Raw genomic sequence first — 20,609 nt, forward strand, 5'->3', positions numbered from 1 at the left:
GTGACTTCGTCTTGCCACGAATATAGAAGAGTTTCTCCCTTTCAGCAATATGCATCTCCATCAACTCGGACCAAACGTCATAATTTGATTCAGTAAAACTAATCCCTACATTAAAAACACCTTCAGATTGAACAACAATAGGAACGGATTTCGTCCCACATGATTCAATATTTTTTTCAATCATTTTTTTGTTTTGTTTTGTTTTGTTTTTTTGTTTTTGTTTTTGTTTTTGTTTTTGTTTTTAATATATATATATTCAAAAACAAAAGGATTCATTTAGCCCAATCATAGGGTATACACTGAGCCCAATCTTAGAATATACACTGAGCCCAATCTTAGAAAAAATAGGAGAGAGAAAGGGCTAAAAATAATCTACGTTTCTGTTAAGCAACAGAAAACTGAGTGAGATTTTGTTGCAATGACGGCAGAGAGCAGCGACAACAGCGACGGCGGCAGAGCAGTTATGACGGCGATGAAAAGGAGCAGATTCGGCAACGGTCAGATACGATGGCAGATCTGGTGAAGGCAGCGACAGTCACGAGAGCAGCGGTGTGAGTAGAGGTGGCTGGTTGCAAAGAAATTATCGGTGACGATTTTGGTGCTGCGGCGAGGCTGGCGGTGTAACAGCCTGAGAAGGAACAGCCGTGAGAGGAGCGGCGACTAATTGCAGAGGGTGTGAGGAAGCGCGTGCACGCGTGAATGTATGGTTCAAAGAGATTTGAGACTGAAATTCAAAGGTACGGTTCAAAGAGATTCAAAGCCTTTTTTGGTAGGCTTTGATACCATCTTTCAATTCAGAGAAGAATATAGGAATTAAAATTATATTTTAATATTATTCACTGATGGCTTTGATACAATTTATAGACTAAGATATAGCTAAATTAGGTAATTAATCATAAAATAATCAGAGAACTAATTACATATCAATTAGCTCTAAATCAGGGAATAAATAATTCAATCATACAGTTATACAATTTGTACAATCCCAGATTACAAGAAATAAAATCTCAACAAATCACCCTCCTTTGGGGCCCAACATTCTCGTTGGCTACACTTTCGGTCGGGTCATGATCTGATATCATTTGTAACGATCCTCACTCTATCCAAACACAATATTATTCACTTTTGGCTTCCTTGGAGCAGAGATTTTCGGGGGATTCACCCATCATGGTACTACTCTAAGTTAAGCACGCTTAACTCTGGAGTTCTAGTAGGCTCACGATCATTACGGCTTTAAAACGTATTGTGTCATAAAAAGATGTTGAATCTACATATAATACTTGCCATTTTCACACCCAAATAATATAAAATTGTGCACGTGTAACACGCACTTACACACAATCGTTAACAAAGTAGCTACATTATATACCCATTGTATTAAGGTATACATGTATATGTATTAAACAGGTGACATTAACATAAGTAGTTGGCATTACATGAATTTCATTTTTAAATAAACATTAGCAGACACATTAGCTTACATGGAACCAAATAAAGTGAGGGACTCCACTAGACTGAAATAATCCAATCTTCAACTATTGTCTTCACATGATTTAACATGAATCCAACCTCAAGTGTTGGTTTCTTTATTTATTTTTTTTTTTCCAAGGTACGAAGATACAATAAACTAAAACCCTAATGCTTCATCTTTAATAATTTTATGAAGTACCCAACATCATATACACTAAAACCTAGGTGGAGGTAAAAAAAAAAAAAAGTACGTGAGTGACCAAAGCCTCAACTGTATGGTGTACCTCAAATATATATGTAAGGTTTAGGGCAGCCAACCAACACAAGCCAAACTGGTCTCCACATGTGGGTGTGCATTCAAAGTCACCACTCTCTCTCTCTCTCACACACACACACCCACCCACCTTTAACATTACCTGATTACCAGAAAAGAAGAGGAAAGGGAAGAGGACTCCTTTTTAAACCAGTAAACAATCCAAAGTAATGGGAAGGAATTTCCAGAAGATTCTGTCGAGATACCAAAGCTTTTATATAATATATATATATATTATATAAAAAAAATGAATGGTGAGGAATAGAATCAAATTACAACACTTGGGTCACTATACAACCATGACAAGAGAAGCTATATATCCTGTATTCAACTGTAATAAAATGATATACTAATATCTAAATTTTGACAATTAGAGAGGATCAAATCTTGTAATCCAAATAGAATCTACCAATTGGATAGATGAGATCTTTCTCTATGGTTAATTCAACTTTATTTATTATTTTCTTTTGGAGTGATTAGGAGAATTTAAGCTATTATCCCTTACTTAAATTACAGCCATTAATCACAATTTTATATTTTATACAATACAGTGGTCCAAACAATATAAAAAATTTACTAAATAATGTAAACCTAACTTAATATATAATTGTGCTTGGGACAGAAAAATTCACATAATGTGATTGGTCTGTCCTTTTTCATGTCCATGCCCCATACTATGATATGGTACTAATTATTAGCACTAAGTTAATATTATTAGTACCTAATCATGCTGCTCTCATGACTAATTCCTTCTGTCAGCTTTTGAAGAAATTGCATCGCATTTGCAAAGAAGAAGTGTGAGGTTGGAGTCCAAAAGTTCTTGAAAAATCATTTTCATTCCAAAAGTTTTGTTCCAAATAAAGAAGTGTCCCTTCGGAACAAAACTTTTCAGGGTTTGCTTGGTTTGTAATTATTGAAACAATTTTTTGTTCTAAAAAAATTGAAAACAGAAAATTGTACAAAACACTTTACTTGGTTCAGTTTTCTGAAAATTATTTTCTGAAAACTCAGTTATAAAACTGTCTGTTTTCAGAGAACTATAAAATATGGCTGGCTTGGTTTGTAACTCTGAAAACAGTTCTCAAGAATTCAGAGAACAAAAAATAGTTTTCAAAGAACAATAAAAGACAATTATTTGAAAACAGACTTTTTTATAACTGAGTTTTCAGAAAACTGAACCAATCACTCTATTTTCAGTTTTCTGGAACAGTTCTGTTCTCAGGGTTACAAACCAAGCAGTTATTTGAGAATAATTTTCTATTTTCTGAATTCTTGAAAACTGTTTTTAGAGTTACAAACCAAACATGTTAGATTTTCTATCATCTCTCTTTTTAATTTTGAGAACCAAATAATTTTTTTTTTCCCGGTATAAATAAAAGAAGTGTAAAATTAAAAGAGCATTAACTAAGTGTAAAATTAAAAGAGCATTAACTAAGTGATTCTTGCTAACCAAGAAGATGGGGAAAATTTACTGCCATCAAACTCAAACATGTATTCTTATGTTAGATAATAAGAATATTTACAGAACAATGGCACTTGTAATATGAAATTAACTATTACTATAATTTGTGAAAAAGGAAAGTCAAAGCAGTTGCTTCATGTTAAAAAGATGCAAAGTAGGAATCAATTCCTACTTTGTAGCTTAAACAAAGTCTGCCCCTTCTTTTTTCTTTTGATTATTCTCTAAAAAGAGATTAAATAAGTGTTAATCTGTACAAGTTGCATAACAATGATTTAGTACATCATTGATTCATTTCCCACACTGATCTTACTCCTCCATTGCGCAATGCGACGCTTGCACACAATAATTTTTACACATACATGTGTTAGCCATTCATTCATTCATGGAGCGATGCACAATATATAATTTTTTTACTCACTTATTTTTTATGGGAGGAAAAGTTATACCAGTCAGATTAATGACTCCACGGTAAACGACCGATCGGTAATAATATTAATGTAATTGCACTTGATATTTGGAATATATGTCTAAGAAAATGGTAAAATTGTGAATTGGATAATAATGTGCAGAAATGGGGATTGTGTTTTGATGTTGAGTAAGTTGTTTTGTTGTCTTAGATGAGTGAAACATAAGAGCATAATTTAGGGGAATTTTATGATTTAATTAATCTTAATTAGTGTGACTATGATATGGATACTACTCCACTACCAAGCAAGCTTTTCTTAATTAATTAATAATGAAAATATTCTCAACCGTGCGCTTATATACAATACAATAATGTACTGTGTATATGTAATAGATTTTGGTCCCTGTGAAAAGAATGGTCCAAATGACACAAAATATTAAGGGAAGAACAAACTTTTGCTATTATTGTTTTTTTGGGTCAAAGGCATGAAAGAGTTGATGATAATAGGTTCAATTTCAACTTGGTCATTTTAAAATTTACAAATTGGTGAAGTGGGGTTCAATTAATATTCAAAATATAAAAATAAATTTAATTTTCAATTCACGAAATAAAAATCTTTAATTCAAGTTGGAAAAAAACCGCTTTTTAGCCCAAATCTTGGAGCTCACATTGGAAATCACATTAAATTTAGAGTATAATTTTTATTAATCGATAATTACATTTAGATGGAAAAGACATGGCTAAAATGTAGAGTCCGTAAATTACTTTTACACTATTTGAATGAAAAAATATATTTTATTTGAATGAAAATGTAATATATTTTTTTGATACACTTCTTCAACTTAAGAAAAAATATCGTTGCAAAATAATAAAATTCAATAGAAATTAAATAATTAAAAAGAAATACATGAAAAACATGTGATTCATATTTTAATTCATGCTTGTTAATTTCTACCAGCTCGTTTTCATCGCAAATGTACCTTGTACTATATCTTAGAATTAGACAAAAATGAGTGGTGAATATTTACAACTCACGAAGCACTCTTACACTCTATCTGACTTTCTTTTAATAAATATTTCGAAATACTAACATAATTTTTTATTTTTAATAGGTCAAATACTAACATAATCTTGTAAAATAAAAAATTATCATTTGAATCAAATCAAAAATACTGGTGCGTCAGTGAGTTATGTCATTAAATAAAATCATTTTATATGTGTATTAGATGGAGATTAAATTACACAACGTGTCTCACTTACTCAATGTCTATTAATTATAAATTATTTAATCTCAATCAAATATTTCAAAATGTATAATGTTCTCAAATTATGTAATAATTTTTTTTATAGAATAAAATAAAATCAGTTGCATAAATTTATTTGGCTTGTATAAAAAGGTCGGAGGGATACAAATGCCTTCGAGTTAAGTTTTGACACGTCGGTAGGGTAAGGACCAAACCACGTGACTCAGTTGATGGGTCAGGCATGATGATGTGTACTATCATATGGGACCACCTGCACATTGGGCATGGTCTGGTTCAGTACAAATTAAATAAAAAATTAAAGGAATTCAATATCACAAAACCAACTCTCTTCCATGGAAAGTGATATACACGCTACACTTCAATACACGCTTACATGAATTAAGCGTGAGTTACACGTGACATCGTCACTACTATCATAACGCTCCCTACAATGCGCAGTAAACCGTTCTCTGTGCCATCACACTGCACCCATTAAATCCGCCGCCGTTATCAGACGGCCATCATTCACTCTCTCTCTTCCTTTCGAGTAAAACCCAACTTTAGGGTTAAACCCAAACTACGGTTAAAGTTCATTTTAGAGAGAGAAATACATCATTTTTAGAGAGAGAAACTGTATATCTATATATATATATATGCGGGGAGAGAGAGAGAGTGCAGGAGTATAATGGGACACTTAACAAAAAAAGGGGTTTAATAAGGACGCTTGGAAAGCGATTTTGGGATTTGGTAACGTCGATTCAGGTGATGGTAGCAGAGAAAAATGTTGGAATAAAAGCAGTTTTGAGCTACAAAAGGTGGTTTTGTTACTGAGAAGACAAAGTTCAGAGTGGTTTTGTAACTGATAAGAGAGAGAAGTGAGAGACAGAGAGCACATTATCTATTACAGTCGTTACATAGAAGTTATTATTACAGGTCTATATATACAGCAATTAAAGGATTGTGGATTTTTTTTTGCCTTTTCTAATTAGCTTTGTTTTGGATTGATGATAATTGGGGTAGGTTGAAGAAGCGTGTGAAGAGGTTTTGGGAGTTCTATTTGTAGTTTCTTTTTCTATATTGCGAGCTTTGTTGAGTGGTTTCCATGGCGCAAGATGAAAATCTGAGATGTTCATCGGTTTCTCACGATGCAGAACGGCATGAAACAGGTGAGAAGATGGTTGATTTGTGTTGGTTTTAGTGAATCAGAGTGTTGTCCCTGTGAAATGTCATATCTGATCCTCTCGTTGGTGAGAAAGTTGAGGAAACAAGAGGAGTTAAGGAAGTTCATAATTACATGCTCTGAAGTTTCTGTAAAAAAGCGAGGAAATGAGGGTTTACTCTCCTTTCTTTTCTTCTCTCCTTCACTTTCTCGGCAACCAAAAAGAGCATGAGGTTTGGAGCTATTTTAAAAATATTTGGTTAATTAATTTATTTATCTTGGAGATAGGTTTGGGAAACGATGTTCTTCTGTACATGGAGCTGTGGAAGGCATGTGCAGGGCCTTTGGTTGATGTTCCTCGCGCAGGAGAGAGAGTGTTCTACTTTCCTCAGGGTCACATAGAACAAGTATGTTTCTCTCTGTAAGACCTTTCTTGTTTTGCTAGAAATTTGTTTTGATTTGGTTTAGACTACTGGGTTTGCAGTTAGAAGCATCAACAAATCAGGAATTAAATCAGCAAACTCCTCAGTTTAATCTACCTTCTAAGATCCTCTGTCGCGTTGTTCACATTCAGTTACTGGTATTCTAGTTTCAAACTCTGATCATTTGCTTTCTAAATTTGTTTTCGCTTTCTTTGATTTTAAGAAATTTCTATTATTAGTATGTGTTATGATTCATTTAACAGGCTGAACCAGAAACAGATGAGGTTTATGCACAGATTACTTTACACCCAGAAGCAGATGTAAGATATTATTATTATTGAATTATCATTAATTACTATATTCATCTTTGTTTAGGCCTTCAAATTTTGGGTAAATAGGGTTTTTACTTAGGCACGTGTATATGTGTATGTATATGCATCATTGTAAAAGTTTTGTGCTGATACTTGCAGCAAACAGAGCCTAAGAATCCTGATCCATGCCCTCCTGAGCCACCAAAACAGACTGTTCATTCATTTGTTAAGATTTTAACGGCATCCGATACAAGCACCCATGGAGGGTTCTCTGTTCTTCGGAGGCATGCTAATGAATGCCTTCCTCCATTGGTAATTTCTCTCATTTTTATTACTCTCTATTTGGTTAGTGTGAAAATTGCTGTTCTGTTTCCCAATAGTAAAAATTGTCACCTCAAATGAAAATAAATTTGCTGTATTTGGTAATTATTTTATTAAAAAAGAAAAAAGAAAAAAGAAATCCCAATTAGGTTTTCATCCATTTCCTACATTATCCTATAACCCAACAGGGGTTCCCTTCATGTTTGCTAAATTTGTGAGATCAAGTTTTTGACATGTTCTTACATTTGAAGTGCTGTTTTTAATCCTTGAAGGACATGACCCAGTCAACCCCAACTCAGGATTTGGTTGCCAAAGATCTCCATGGGTACGAGTGGCGATTCAAGCATATATTTAGAGGTAATATCCTCATGCCCTGCCTTTTCCCCTTCATTTGCTATGTATGTTATGTGCTTTATTCATTATTATTTGATTTAATACGGATAGAGATTAAACTTTTATCTTATCACGAGATAAAACAATATGAACCCCAACTGTTAAAATAATATATTAACCAGCAAAAAGACAATCCGTACTTTTGTTTCTCTGCCTGACCTGTTAATGATCAGGTCAACCCCGGAGACATTTACTTACAACAGGATGGAGTACATTTGTAACTTCTAAGAGATTAGCTGCAGGGGATGCTTTTGTTTTCCTAAGGTATTTGATGTTGGAATTTCATTTCTCAATTTGTATTGCTGCTACGGTTTAAGGTGTAAATTTGTTGTGGGATTTAGACTTTTTATTGATGGTGGTCTCTTCTGCAGAGGTGATAATGGGGAATTGCGTGTTGGAGTTCGACGACATGCTCGGCAACAGAGCCACATGCCTCCGTCTGTTATATCCTGTCAGAGCATGCATCTGGGAGTGCTTGCCACTGCATCTCATGCTATTACTACTCAAACCCTATTTGTTGTGTACTACAAGCCGAGGTTTAATGCTCTCTCTTGTTGTGGATGATGTTTACTAGTTTGCTGACTTAGTTCCAAATAATTATCAAAGCTTGTTCTTCAATTATTTTAGAATTCTTTGTATTATGCTTTGTGGAATTGATCAGGACAAGTCAATTCATCGTTGGGTTAAACAAATATCTAGAGGCTGTTAATAGTAAATTCTCTGTTGGTAAGCGGTTCAAGATGAAGTTTGAAGGAGAAGATTCTCCTGAGAGAAGGTACCTTCACATATTCTTCTCCTTTTTTCTCATTGATCCATAATTCCTACAAGGTTTGTTTTGTCAGATTCACAGGCACAATAGTCGGGGTTGGAGATATTTCCCCAGCGTGGTCAGATTCTGAATGGCGGTCGTTAAAGGTTGAATATAGTTTTGATTAGAATTTCTGAATTTTTAGTTGTTTATACCTCTTTGTTTTTTGTACTTGTTTTCCTAATTTTTTCCTCTTCTAGATTCAATGGGATGAACCTTCAACCATACAAAGGCCAGATAGGGTTTCAGTATGGGAGATAGAGCCTTTCGTAGCTTCAGCTTCTTTAAATCTTTCTCAACCAGCAATGAAGACCAAAAGGCCCCGACATATTGATCTTCCACTTGTTGGTATGAAAGTCTATCGCCTTGAGATTTCAGTGAATCATTGTTGAAGTGTGGTATTTATCTAATTCCTGTTTTATGTAGAAACTCCAAACGGTCCTGCTGCCTCAGCTTTCTTGTTTCCTGGATCAGTCACATCCCTTGAATTGAGCCACTTAGGTAATGGTTCTGAAGTCCAAAGCAATAATTACCCAGCTGTCTGGCACCTGAGGCAGAAAGACCTTAATAGCAACATAACCAATAGCAGCAGCTGCTGTAGCTCAAAGGCTGCCCGTGCAGATGGCATCTGGTCTCGGTCTCCACTCAGGAATGATTCTCTAAACCTCTTTCAAGAGTCAATAGATGATGATAAAAATGTAGCAGCACGGCCCATTCTTTCTGATTATCCATCACCTGTCTCATCAAGGCCAAGCAACGGCCTCATACTTAATCAGGAGCAGAATGGGAAAAAACCCGAGAATTCTACTGTTTGCCGTTTATTTGGGATTGATTTATCACACAACTCTTCCACTGTTTCTCGTCTAGAGAAGGAATTGGCATGTTGTGCAGACCCCATCGTGTCTAGTGGCAGCAAAGGTCCCAACGCAGTTGCAGCTGCTTCTGAAGCTGATAGGTTTCAAGACCCAGACTTTTTGAAGTTATCAAAGGAACAGAAGGAAGTTCAATTAGAGGCGTTGGCCAATGAGACACAGAGCAACCAGGGTTGCTGCTCTAGTTTGACAAGAACTCGTACCAAGGTGAAGCCCAATACATTCTATGTTTTCTTTCAATGACCAACTCAAAAAGCCTTTTTTTGCATTGGCTGCTAATTCTGAAGCACATTTATTGAATGCTCGAGAAGGTGCAAATGCAAGGAGTTGCTGTTGGTCGTGCTGTTGACTTGACCACATTGGAAGGGTATGATGAGCTTATAATTGAGCTGGAGAAAATGTTCGACCTTAAGGGAGAGCTTTGTCCTCGAAACAAATGGAAAGTTGTTTACACTGATGATGAGGGTGATACGATGCTCGTGGGCGATGATCCGTGGCCGTGAGTAGCTTGGAAAATTTGTATCATGATTCTTTTTCCTTTGAATTGATTTGAAATTCTTATGTTTGTTTTGTAATATCTTTAAAATTGTTATTGCAGGGAATTTTGTAAAATGGTGAAGAAGATCCTCATATGCTCAAGCGAAGAAGTGAAGAAAATGAACAAGATTCCTTCCTTGTCTGCAGAGGGTGGGGAAGCAATTGTAAGCTTGGATTCAGAGTTAAATCTGAAGCATGAAATATGATTTTAATTTTTTTGTTTTCTTTTTGTTAAATTTGGAAGTTGTTGGGGGGCATAAGAAGGATAGTGTGCATGATTTGCCTTGTTTCTTTTGGCGTGGTGAAGATGTAAAAAATCTAATTAGAGACTTAAGTTTTTTCATTGAAGTGGTAGACTCTCTACTCATGATGTTGTAAAAGACATGGTTGAAGGCTAGATTTTGAATTTTGTGAATGCTTGCTTGTGGGGTGTTGTGGTTTTTGGTTGATTAGCATTCATTCAGTCTGAAAAAATGTTTGCATGCTGGAGTTTTGATGGCAAAGTTTTAGTCTTCCCTAATTTTTTTTTTTTTTTTTTGGAGAGAGAGTGGATAATTTGATTGTGACATGTTCATCTTGAAAATGACCATGTAGCCGCTTCTTGTTCTCGGCTTTGTAACGTTAAGGCTCCTCTTATGTGTTGGTGGTATCTATAAAGTCATGCACTTGTGTTAAATTTTGTGTTGAACTTCATGCACTGGTGCAAATGTCAATAGGGAAAAGTATGTGAATACTGTTTTTCCAGGTCTCTCTAACTATTTTTATTAAGTCCATTTAAAAAAAAAAAAAAGAAGAAGAAGAAGAAGAAGCAGAAGAAGAAGAAGACAAACAAACACTTTTGTAGACCCAGCTGAAAGATACAGAATTTATTATTATTTTAATTATTGGGGAAACACAAAATCCTTGGCTTCGCAAAGTTAGATGAGAGTTAGTGGTGAAACCTAATATAAAATGATCTTTACTTTGTCCCAAAGTTATATAATTTTTCTTAATAGGTGTCGTTTTCGCTTAAATTTTTACTGTTTATGACTTAATTCTGCCCTTACGCTCCCGCTTTCGAATTCGCTCTCGCTCCCGCTTTATGTGACTTAACTTTGTCCTTCTTCAAGATTAATTGTTGCTCTCAATTTTAATTACTCAGTCACATACACCTAGAATTTCATTTGCATCCACTCTTGCAACCTATTCAGGGGCCAGATGCAGCATGGCAACTTCAATTTTTCAACTGATTTATGTAAATCTCTCCCTCCATGCAACCCCGGAACATATGTATTAGGAGTTGGATTTAAGAGGCGACATGGTATGAAACACCACTATTTAGCTCTCTATTAATTATTGTTAAAAAATGAAAGAAAATACTAATCCATTAGCCGACAGATGGAATGATGACTTGGGCCCCGTTTGGGCTAGAATGCTGGGCCTATGTTACATGATTCTTCACACTTTAAAAACAATCAGTAGAATGCTGGGCCTATGTAGCATAAATACCTCCTATTTGCCTCTCATTCTAAAGACTAAAAAGGGATCTATTTGCTTTCTAATCACTACTTTTATACTTGAACCTGCATCCCGGTGCTTATTACTTTTAACAAAACTTAGTAATTAAATATTTTTAAACATGTCAAAATATATAACAAGTGCTTTCCAATTCAATCTAAAAATTTAAGCTGTTATATTTTTCATCTGGATCGGATATAGGAGAATTCTAACACCAATCTTCTGAGTCCATATTGGTGGATATTATCCCACATGACTTAAAACTTGCAGTTTTATCATTTTGTATAGCTTTTTGTTAGTGGTGAATTATTTTCTCTCTCCCCCCAAGTAGTAATGATTTTTCATTACCAGAAAAAAGAAATAATAATAAAAATAAAAATCCCATTTTTCGTCTTTTATTCAGCCAAAAGGAAGGCCACGTATTGGCAATTCTGAAAATCAACTTATGAACTGTGATTATACTTCACTCTATTTAAGAAAAAAAAGAAAAAGAAAAAAGAATTCTCATCTCCTCTAAAACCACATAAATAAATCAATACAAATAAGGATTAATTATCATACATGCAGCAATACTTAAGTTAATTTTTGGTTTCGTCATTCTCGCCACTTGTTATGCTTTTAGATTTTATGTTTGAATCCTTTACAGTAACAAGTACATCAATAATGCGCTCAACAAAATTAAATCTTAATTTAATTTGTTGAGCACATTACATAACGGTTTTAGATGATTCGCCTGCTTTTATTATATTTGACATATTAAATTAGAATTGCAGGTCGCTATTATTATCTCATACGTGGAACAAAACAAAGTATGTTCATTGTTTGATTCCAGCTCACCATTCCTGAATTCACAATTTTCAACTACATTAGTGTCTCCATCAAAAGAAAAAAGTTATAATAATCCGTATACTACCTTATTAAAATTAATTGCTCACAACTTGTTTGTTTAATGCGAAATGTATGTCACTAATTGTTTGTTGGTTGTGGTAAATTAAACAAAGTTGAGGTGATAAATTGAGAAGCGAAGTTGACTTGGTCAATATGTGTACCATTGTTTGTTTGGTTGCAGGAGACGACTATAATATGAGTTGGAGCGGATTACCGTTAATTAAAAACAAGTAAGATTAGACCGACACTCCACAACAAAAGTGAACTAATACCCTCGTGCTATCTGTCACATTTGGAACCTGTTTTATTTTTCTTTAATCACTAATTATTATTGTCACCGTTAGGCGGTGCTCTCATCACCTACAATTTTATTTATTTATTTATTATTATTTTTTTAAGAAACATGGTTATTTCTAATTTTGTTGTTTACTAAAGGATTGATGTTTTTTTTTTATATGTAAATGACAATGAAAATAATATTAAGAAACAAGCATCCTATTGAACCTGTAGTGCTTCCACTTGTATATATATATATATATATATATATTTTAAAGTTAGTTCCATATTTTTTTCCCTTACCAAAAATGATTATATATATATATATATATAAGAGGAAGTACTATTATTCATTTAGCGAGCATGGTTGTCTATTTTGTTTGTATTTTATGATCTAGAAGTACTTTTATCAAGAACATTGAATCAGCCCTTTAAATATAAAATTAAAGTAAATTATTTTTAATTTCAATTCAAGTCGTTCATCCGTATTTGCTTATAGCTTTCAATTAATTTTTTTTTCTAATTTTAAATATAAATTTTCTTTATAAATGCAGCCTTACAGTGTTAAGCATGTCTTCACAGTCGAAAGCTTTGTTATTTACTTTCGGCTTTTTAATGGGATTAGACTTTTGCCTTATAAGGGGGACAAAGCAAATCTAATCAACTTTATGATGCAGATTTCGAAATAATGCGTTAGTAATTGCTTTATGGGCCAGCCATATGGTGATAGCCACCTGCTCGTTTAACTTTTGTGCTACAATATGCATACTTGAAATTCAATTCAGCTGCAGTATATATAACTTCAGCTGCAGTATATATAATATATCACTGTGTATGTGTGTGTGTATAATATATGATTTTTTGACGATAAATTTTACGGACATGTTTTATTAATTTCTGAAATTACACTGCACTCTATTGATGGGCGGTAGACAACACTAATGAAAGAAAGCATTTATATTTTTCCTACCAACTTAAATGATGAGAAACTTTTGAAAGTTATTATAAATATCTCAATAAAAGAGCAGCGTATATATTAATTTCCTACCCAATTCTTAATGTTTGCTTACAGAAAATGAGTTATTTATTTTGTTGTTTGTTCCTTTAATTAATAGGGATAGGTTTTAAGAACATCTTCAATACAAAATGTTATATTTTCATGTCAAATTTATATTTTTAGAACAGTTATAGTGTTAAAATGTTATATTTTTACAATTATGTTCTAATGGTTCATTTCATCTAAAATGTTATTTTTTGATACAATAATCATTCTATGCTTTGAGAGCTCATTGGAGTGCTTTATATTTATTTTAGCAATATCAAAATATCAGAGGTCTTTTGAGAGAGTATCCACTTGTTATATTTTGAGCTTGAGAGGCTATTTGAGAACTGTTATATTTGAGAATACATTTAAAAATTTCAAAATATGAAAAATTTTGTGAGAGCTCGCTAAAGTGTCTTATTTTCGTCCACAATTGCAAAAACATTTGGAGATGGTTTAAAGGGTTGAAGCCATAAATAGGTGCACTATATTTAGTTCAAGGCAGAGGAAGTCAAAAGAAGACAAAAAGTGGCTTCTTCTTCTTCTTCTTTTCTGCAACTGTCTAACCTATTTTTTTTTTGTGGTTTTACTCTTCTTTTTTCTGACTTATCGATTTGGAGTGAAGTAACAAATTAACTTTGGTTTGAATTAATTTTTGTTCTTTTTCTCTTTAAGACTATTCTTCGCATACGTCTATGATCGACAATGCCAAATGAGTATGGACTTGTTAAAAGCATCTACTTTTCTCCTCCTCCCAAGTTTTTGAAATATGAAAGAGGAAGAGAACAAAAAAATTAGGGGTTGGAGGTCAATCTCTGAGCATACTTTTATGTTCCCTCCAAAAAATAATGTTTATTAGTTTTTATTTTTTCGTTTTGTTATAAACTTTACAGAGAATAAATTGATCCCTTTTCTTTTCTATTTAAAAGTTTCAAACAAGTGACAGAGGTATTTAGCCCGAGATGTTGTTGGAGGGTGATGCATCAAATCCCCTGAACAAAATATATATATATATATATATATATATTGAGTATATAGAATTTTGAATATAATAATATTATATACATGATTCTTTCATTAGAAGAGTTACATCGAATATCTTAAACTTAAAATTATATATAAGATATCATATCAACAATTCCTCGACTCATGGGATTTGATTGATGTATTTTTTCCCATAGTAGACTTATATTGTGTTTAATTATATATTAAAAGAAAAGAAGAGGATATCACAAAAGAAATGAAATGAAAAAGACAGCAATGTTGACTTGTTCCTGTTTTAAAAACGAAGGGAAAAGAAATTTAAAAAAACAGTTGTGAAAGCATAAATAAGAATTCTATTTCATTGCGTAAATGAAAAGAAAAAAAAAAAAATTTGTATATCACAAATCTAATAATTTTTTTGTTAAAATCATTTATTTTCTAACTTAACCAGAAACAAGTTTTGACTTTTAAGGGACCAAACTCTTTAATTTCTAATTCCTTCTCCTTTGGGTGAAAAAAAAAATAATGATAATAAATAAATAAGATGGTTTGCCCAAAAATAGAATTATGTGTATGGGGTGTTGTAGAAATTTCATTGTGAGAAAAAGCAAAAAGCATAGTGTAAAAATACCAAAATACCCTCTGAAAGTTAGATACGCAAACAAAAATGTACACTCACAAAACATCTTTTACTTTCCCTCTTGCTTTTTACTCTGACTCTCTGAGTCCGTCTCTCCAGGGGCAAGGTTGATGTTTGCGAAGCTATCTATATACACACAAACCGGTTCCACTTCCACCAAAAAGGAATCTGGGAACGGAGCAGGTGAAGGATAATGTTATGTTGCATCACATTAACTTGTTTGGGACGGTTTACTGTATACCATCGACTTCAGTCCAAAAAGTCCAAGTCCTGAAAAAGACCGACTTTTTCTCATCATCCCAATGCATGAACCCAGCTCGAAAATCAAAATATAAATAAAATTTGTAGGGTGCTAATCACAATCCCCCGCGAGTGTGAAATCTCAATCGTTAATTTAGTGATTAATAATTAATAATTAATACGTGTATTTTATTTTTTAATAATTAATTAATATTTTTATGCTAATTTCTTTTTGGATCTCTCATTATATATAATTATTATAGTAGCCTCCTTACTGAGAAATCAGTGAAAAAATACTATAATCTGATTCTATTTCTAAATTATTTATTTTTTCAGATCCCTATTCTCTGTTTCGAAGTATTTTTTCAAATTAAAAAAATAAAATCAGATGAAAAAAAGTATAATCTGAAAAAAAAAATTATAGTACTTTTTTCTTTTTATTTTATGATATTTTTTGATTTTTTTAATTTGAAAAATTAGATCAATACTTCAAATACGGATCTGAAAAAATTTAGATTTGAACTTCAAATATTTAGATATGGACTTTTGTATAAAGAAAATTTTAGTGTTGAAACTTCAATTATTTAGATATGGAATTTTGTAAAAAATAAAATTTTAAAGTGAGATGGAACCGTGGAGGTTTCAGATTAAAAAAATAAAAAAATCAGTGAAAAAAGTATCAGATCCATATTCTCTGTTTCGAAGTATTAGGTTGTTTTTTAAATAAAAATGAAGAAAATCAGATAAAAAAAAGTATAGTCTGAAAAAAATTTATAGTACTTTTTTTTATTTTATGATAATTTTTTTTTTAATATGAAAAATCAGAACAATACTTCGAATACAAATAATACGGATCTGAAAAAATTCAGATTTGAACTTCAAATATTTAGATATGTACTTTTGTAAAAAAAAAAAAAATTTAGTGTTGAAACTTCAAACATTTAGATATGAAATTTTGTAAAAAATAAAATTTTAAAGTGAGATGGAATCGTGAAGGTTTATGAAGTTTCTCAATTAGGAGGTTAATATAGTAATTATATATAATGAGAGATCCAAAAGGAAGTTAGTATAAAAATAGTAATTAATTATTAGGAAGTAAAATATACTTAGTCAATCACTGAGCTAGCGACTGAGATTTCACAATCCCGAAAGCGACTATGATTAGCATTCCTCTAAAATCTGATACTAGTCCAATAATATTAGCAAAACATTTTAAGAAATTTTTTCTTTTTTTTTTCTAAAATGTTTGCATTAATGACACTTGTCTTCATTCTAGTGTCAAGACTATGACAACTAATACAGGGCACTACAAAATTACCCCCACCTCACCTCTTTCCGGTGTATTTTTCCCTTTTCAAGGTACATGAAATAGATTTAGGATCACGCACATGTGATCCACATAGTATATGTTTGTACACTATTGCTTTTTTGGCCCGGCTGTTGTACACTCCATACATCCAAATCAAACTTCTATCAATTCATCCACCACACCAATTGTCACGACAGAATAAATTATACATTTTTAATCATGTTGATTTTTGACTTAAGAATTCCATAAAATGCTAAAAGTTTAAAACTATTACCAATATCATCATCATCCCCCACTTTAACCACAATAGTTAAATGACTCAATTACATGTAGTGAAAGACTTGATGGGATACGTACTCATGCTTATTTTGATAGTCATGTTAGTTGACTCATTCATTCGTGATGACACCCCATTCCCTTGTTATATTGCTTGTTGTTTACCTTTATTTATTTTGGTATTTATTTATTTTTTTTAATTATAAAATTTTAGTAGAAAATATTAAGTTAGTTGTATAGGTCACCATATAGGGAAATGTGTCCCAACATTTTAAAAAATTATTCAAAATTAATTTATTAAAATTTTATTGTCCTAACATATTAATGACTACGTATATATCTAATCTCTTTTGTTTTATAACATCTCAATTATCCAAAAAAATAATAATAAATTAAAAGGAATAAAAGCAAATACATCATGAGCTAAATTTTAATTCTAAATACTTTCGGTCTGTGCTATCAATTGTTTGGGTTGTATCGGCACTTTTAGATTTTTTTTTTTCTTAAATAAAATTTTATAGCTTATCTAAACAAGGGTGTTTCTTGACCTTTTCTTTTTATTGGCAATTTTATTGTGACATATTAAATATCATGTTTAGCCTAACCCCTTAAACACGTGGTCTGAATTTCACCCCTAATTAATCATAGATTTATAAAGGTGAGAATGAGGTTGTGATAAATACAAGTGCGTGTCTTTTACTTCTTAAATCTTGACTATTAAACCATAAGACAACAGTGATCTAAATGTGCCAGCTTTAATTTCCTTGTCACCAAACAAACTCTACTACTAAAAAGTGAAACACCCCCTTCGTCTTCTTCTTCTTCTTCTACTCTCTCACTTCTGTTCTGTTGTGTTCTGTTTGCAATAGAGAGAGGTATGGGATCCGAGGCAGAAGCCGAGGCAAGTTTCACACCAAAGCTTCCACTGTTCTTAATCCCACCGATGCAGTCGCCGGAGCCATCGGGGATGCGAACACCACCACTCCAAACCTATGCTTCAGTTCCATTCCGGTGGGAGGAAGAGCCAGGCAAGCCCAGACCCTGCACCACCCTCATGACCCTCTGCAACGAACCCAAGTGCTTGGACCTGCCTCCCAGGCTGTTAATCACGGAGTCCAAAATTACCAAAACGCCCTCGCCCACCACTGTCTTGGATGGTCCTTATGTGGGTAGTAGTAGTAGGTCTGTGTTTCAGTCTTCTTCATTCAGATTCATAAAGGAGCGTGAAGGGTCCTTTCGTCGCGGTGGTGGTGCTAGTGGTAGGATGACGAGTCCTCATAAAGGGCATCTGGGTACAATGATTCTTACCAAGAGAGGGCATAACAATGATAGAGGCTTCTTTGGTTCTTGGGGGCAGAGGACCCTTAAACGTAAGGGTAGTAAAAAGGAAGGTGGTGGGGATAGTTTTGTCTTTTCATCCTCCATAGACATGGGTGAGGAGAGTGTTAGTAATAATGACAGAGTGAAGATGACAAGTATTAGAAGGAATGGAAGCTTTTCTAGCCTATCTAAGGCCAGGTCTCATCTCTGGGTATGTTTTAATTTTCTGACATTATGAGTCTCGATTTTCTTCCAATTACTCATTTTTTTTCTTTCAATGGTGCTACACTAGGTAACATATCCATGAAAGTTCGTCAATTTTTCATTTTTACCCTCTACATATGACTAATATTACATTATGCAAAGATTATTCATGAAAGCTCTCTACATATGACTAATATAACATTACTCAGAGATTATATTTTGACCACATATATGTGTTTATGATTATATATGATTATTGGTTGCCTTTTTGAGAGTAGTATTAGTTATTGAACTTATTGTGGAGTAAAATACATTTGTATAAGCCTCGCAAGTCACAACTAATTGGTTAGAGTTGAAGTGATACCACATCTTCCTTTCAGATGGAAGGTTAGGTGGGTGATCTATATATGGAGGGATTGTTTTTTTGGCTTGCAACATACAGAGCTCCTTTACCGACACAGAGGCGGGCCTGTGTGTGCGCGCGTGTGTATATATATAGATATATATATCTATATGTATGCATATGTTTGCATATTATGAATGAATCAATGGTTTTGTTGGCATCTGTTGAGTGAGTCATAATAGGTTTGCTTAATTTTGTGATGTACAATTGCATTGCATAATTGAATGGTTGAGGCAAGAGGTTGTTAATAATGGTAGTTGAAAATTGGAGTCCTCAGTGATGAGACTAGTCTGTGTCTTTGTCTTTAAATGTAAGGATTATTTATTTCTCTGGATTTGGAAAATCATTCCAAAAAGTTATTGGAATAAATTCCAAATTTCACACAGAGAGGGTGGGTGTTGTGGTGCCTATAGCTTTGAGCATAAGCCTTCAAACTGTGAAGCACAAGGTAAATGTGGGTCTTTTAGTAGGTAGAGGCATTTGTTAGCCAAAACTAGAGTAAAAAACAGAGTGTGACCGCACTTTGATTTTTGCCCATTTGGGTCGTTTTTACAATTAATGCCACTACTGTCAATGGTAAGGAGTGTGTCAAGGTGTTTTCCTAGTCAATTTGAAGAAGAATCATTGATCTGACTTCCCCATTTTGAGCTGAATTTCACTGTATTTTGGCAAAGTAACAGATGATTACATTGGAACACAGAACTAACTCACCATTCTCATTCTTTCTGACATAGTTTTTGTTTGTTGTGTTGCAATTACAGACGGCGATATACAAGGGCTTCAAACAAGCGATTCCATGGAATAGAAAATCGAAGAAGGAAGCGCTCATCATTTGATTTCTGTCTTCAAATGAAACAAGCATCCCCCAATCACCCGCCAGTTTGAGTTTGCTACGTGCTGTTGTAGAATTTACAGTCCTGTCTATTAAGATTTTTCATTCAATTTATGTAGACGTACGTAAATGTAACATATAAACGTCAAGTAACATTTTGCTTCTGCTCTTCATGCATGCTGCAACCTTTTCATTCCCTCTCTGTTCTGCCTGTAAGCTAAAATGTTTAGTGTTCAAAATTTGCATGTATAAAATGGGAGCTATTTCTTTTTTCATTTTCTGTCTATTGATTTTCCACACAATATTGCAACTCGCGGAAAGGGTCAAAGAAAGTGGCTCTATTGGGAGAGGGAAAAGGTACACACGGCACGCGTTTGTAACGTGGAAAGTTGGCAAAATCGAAAAAGACACATTCGAGTCCCTCGCACAGATGGGATATCAATAACTACTCTCTTTATTTTCTGGTTAAATTGGTAGGTGTCGGAATCTTTTTTCTCTTATCTTTAACTAATGATTCACACATTCTTTACGGTTAAGAGAGAGATTTATCAAATTGTATGACCACCCTTTCATTAAGGGATAGATGATGCACATAGTGATTAATAACTCCGAATGGCAAATTATAAGAGGAAGGAGAAGTAACCATATGAGGATTTGGCCTCTCCCAATCTTTTCTTCTCTCTCCATTAAAGGATATCCAAACACAAACCTCATTATCTTTTTTTTTCTCTTTCCTAATTGATACTCAAGCTTCCTCCCTCTTCCAAGGAATTATTTACACTCAAGAGGAAGAGGATGGAGTTAACCTCGTTATTTTTTTTGTTCTTTTCTAAATCCTTCCAAATCATTCAATTGAATCGGAGCCCAAATGTATAACTTGGTAATAAAAGAACCATAACTCCTTCAATGTGCACACATGCTTGTTCAAACTCAATTCGAATTTATAGATCCATTTATGCGCAACAGTACTAAAACTGTCG

The 20,609-nt window shown here is 33.4% G+C and overlaps 2 protein-coding genes across 4 annotated transcripts; both read left to right on the plus strand.

Moving 5' to 3' along the window:
* The first annotated feature begins 291 nt into the window (after positions 1-291).
* On the plus strand, positions 292-10,579 carry LOC132276802 (auxin response factor 11). 3 transcript variants are annotated; one of them, XM_059778414.1, is made up of 15 exons: positions 292-737; positions 5,916-6,061; positions 6,343-6,461; positions 6,539-6,634; positions 6,740-6,796; positions 6,947-7,099; positions 7,381-7,465; positions 7,675-7,765; positions 7,873-8,037; positions 8,163-8,276; positions 8,344-8,416; positions 8,510-8,657; positions 8,736-9,388; positions 9,493-9,680; positions 9,780-10,579. In XM_059778414.1, the coding sequence occupies exons 2-15, from the start codon at positions 5,998-6,000 to the stop codon at positions 9,922-9,924; spliced, it is 2,151 nt and encodes a 716-aa protein (XP_059634397.1). In that variant the 5' UTR covers positions 292-737; positions 5,916-5,997; the 3' UTR covers positions 9,925-10,579. The 3 variants fall into 3 exon arrangements, with proteins under 3 accessions (XP_059634397.1, XP_059634396.1, XP_059634395.1); XM_059778413.1 differs by lacking the exon at positions 292-737 and adding an exon at positions 5,543-5,828; XM_059778412.1 differs by lacking the exon at positions 292-737 and having other exon boundaries at positions 5,543-6,061.
* A 7,015-nt stretch (positions 10,580-17,594) lies between these two features.
* LOC132276804 (uncharacterized protein At4g00950-like) lies at positions 17,595-19,904 on the plus strand. The gene is made up of 2 exons (XM_059778415.1): positions 17,595-18,401; positions 19,559-19,904. The coding sequence occupies exons 1-2, from the start codon at positions 17,748-17,750 to the stop codon at positions 19,631-19,633; spliced, it is 729 nt and encodes a 242-aa protein (XP_059634398.1). The 5' UTR covers positions 17,595-17,747; the 3' UTR covers positions 19,634-19,904.
* The last annotated feature ends 705 nt before the right edge of the window (positions 19,905-20,609 follow it).

Source organism: Cornus florida, unplaced genomic scaffold (genome assembly GCF_030987335.1).
Source record: "Cornus florida cultivar Cherokee Brave unplaced genomic scaffold, ASM3098733v1 CherokeeBrave_3.0.0_Hap2_Chr10, whole genome shotgun sequence".
NCBI classification, from domain to species: domain Eukaryota; kingdom Viridiplantae; phylum Streptophyta; class Magnoliopsida; order Cornales; family Cornaceae; genus Cornus; species Cornus florida.

Excerpts from the sequence above, each read along its gene's own strand:
- LOC132276802 (XM_059778414.1), top strand. The coding sequence starts at position 5,998 with ATGGCGCAAGATGAAAATCTGAGATGTTCATCGGTTTCTCACGATGCA. Across the intron at positions 8,277-8,343 it reads GAAGATTCTCCTGAGAGAAG|ATTCACAGGCACAATAGTCG; the intron begins GTACCTTCACAT and ends TTGTTTTGTCAG. Across the intron at positions 9,389-9,492 it reads TGACAAGAACTCGTACCAAG|GTGCAAATGCAAGGAGTTGC; the intron begins GTGAAGCCCAAT and ends ATGCTCGAGAAG.
- LOC132276804 (XM_059778415.1), top strand. The coding sequence starts at position 17,748 with ATGGGATCCGAGGCAGAAGCCGAGGCAAGTTTCACACCAAAGCTTCCA. Across the intron at positions 18,402-19,558 it reads AGGCCAGGTCTCATCTCTGG|ACGGCGATATACAAGGGCTT; the intron begins GTATGTTTTAAT and ends TTGCAATTACAG.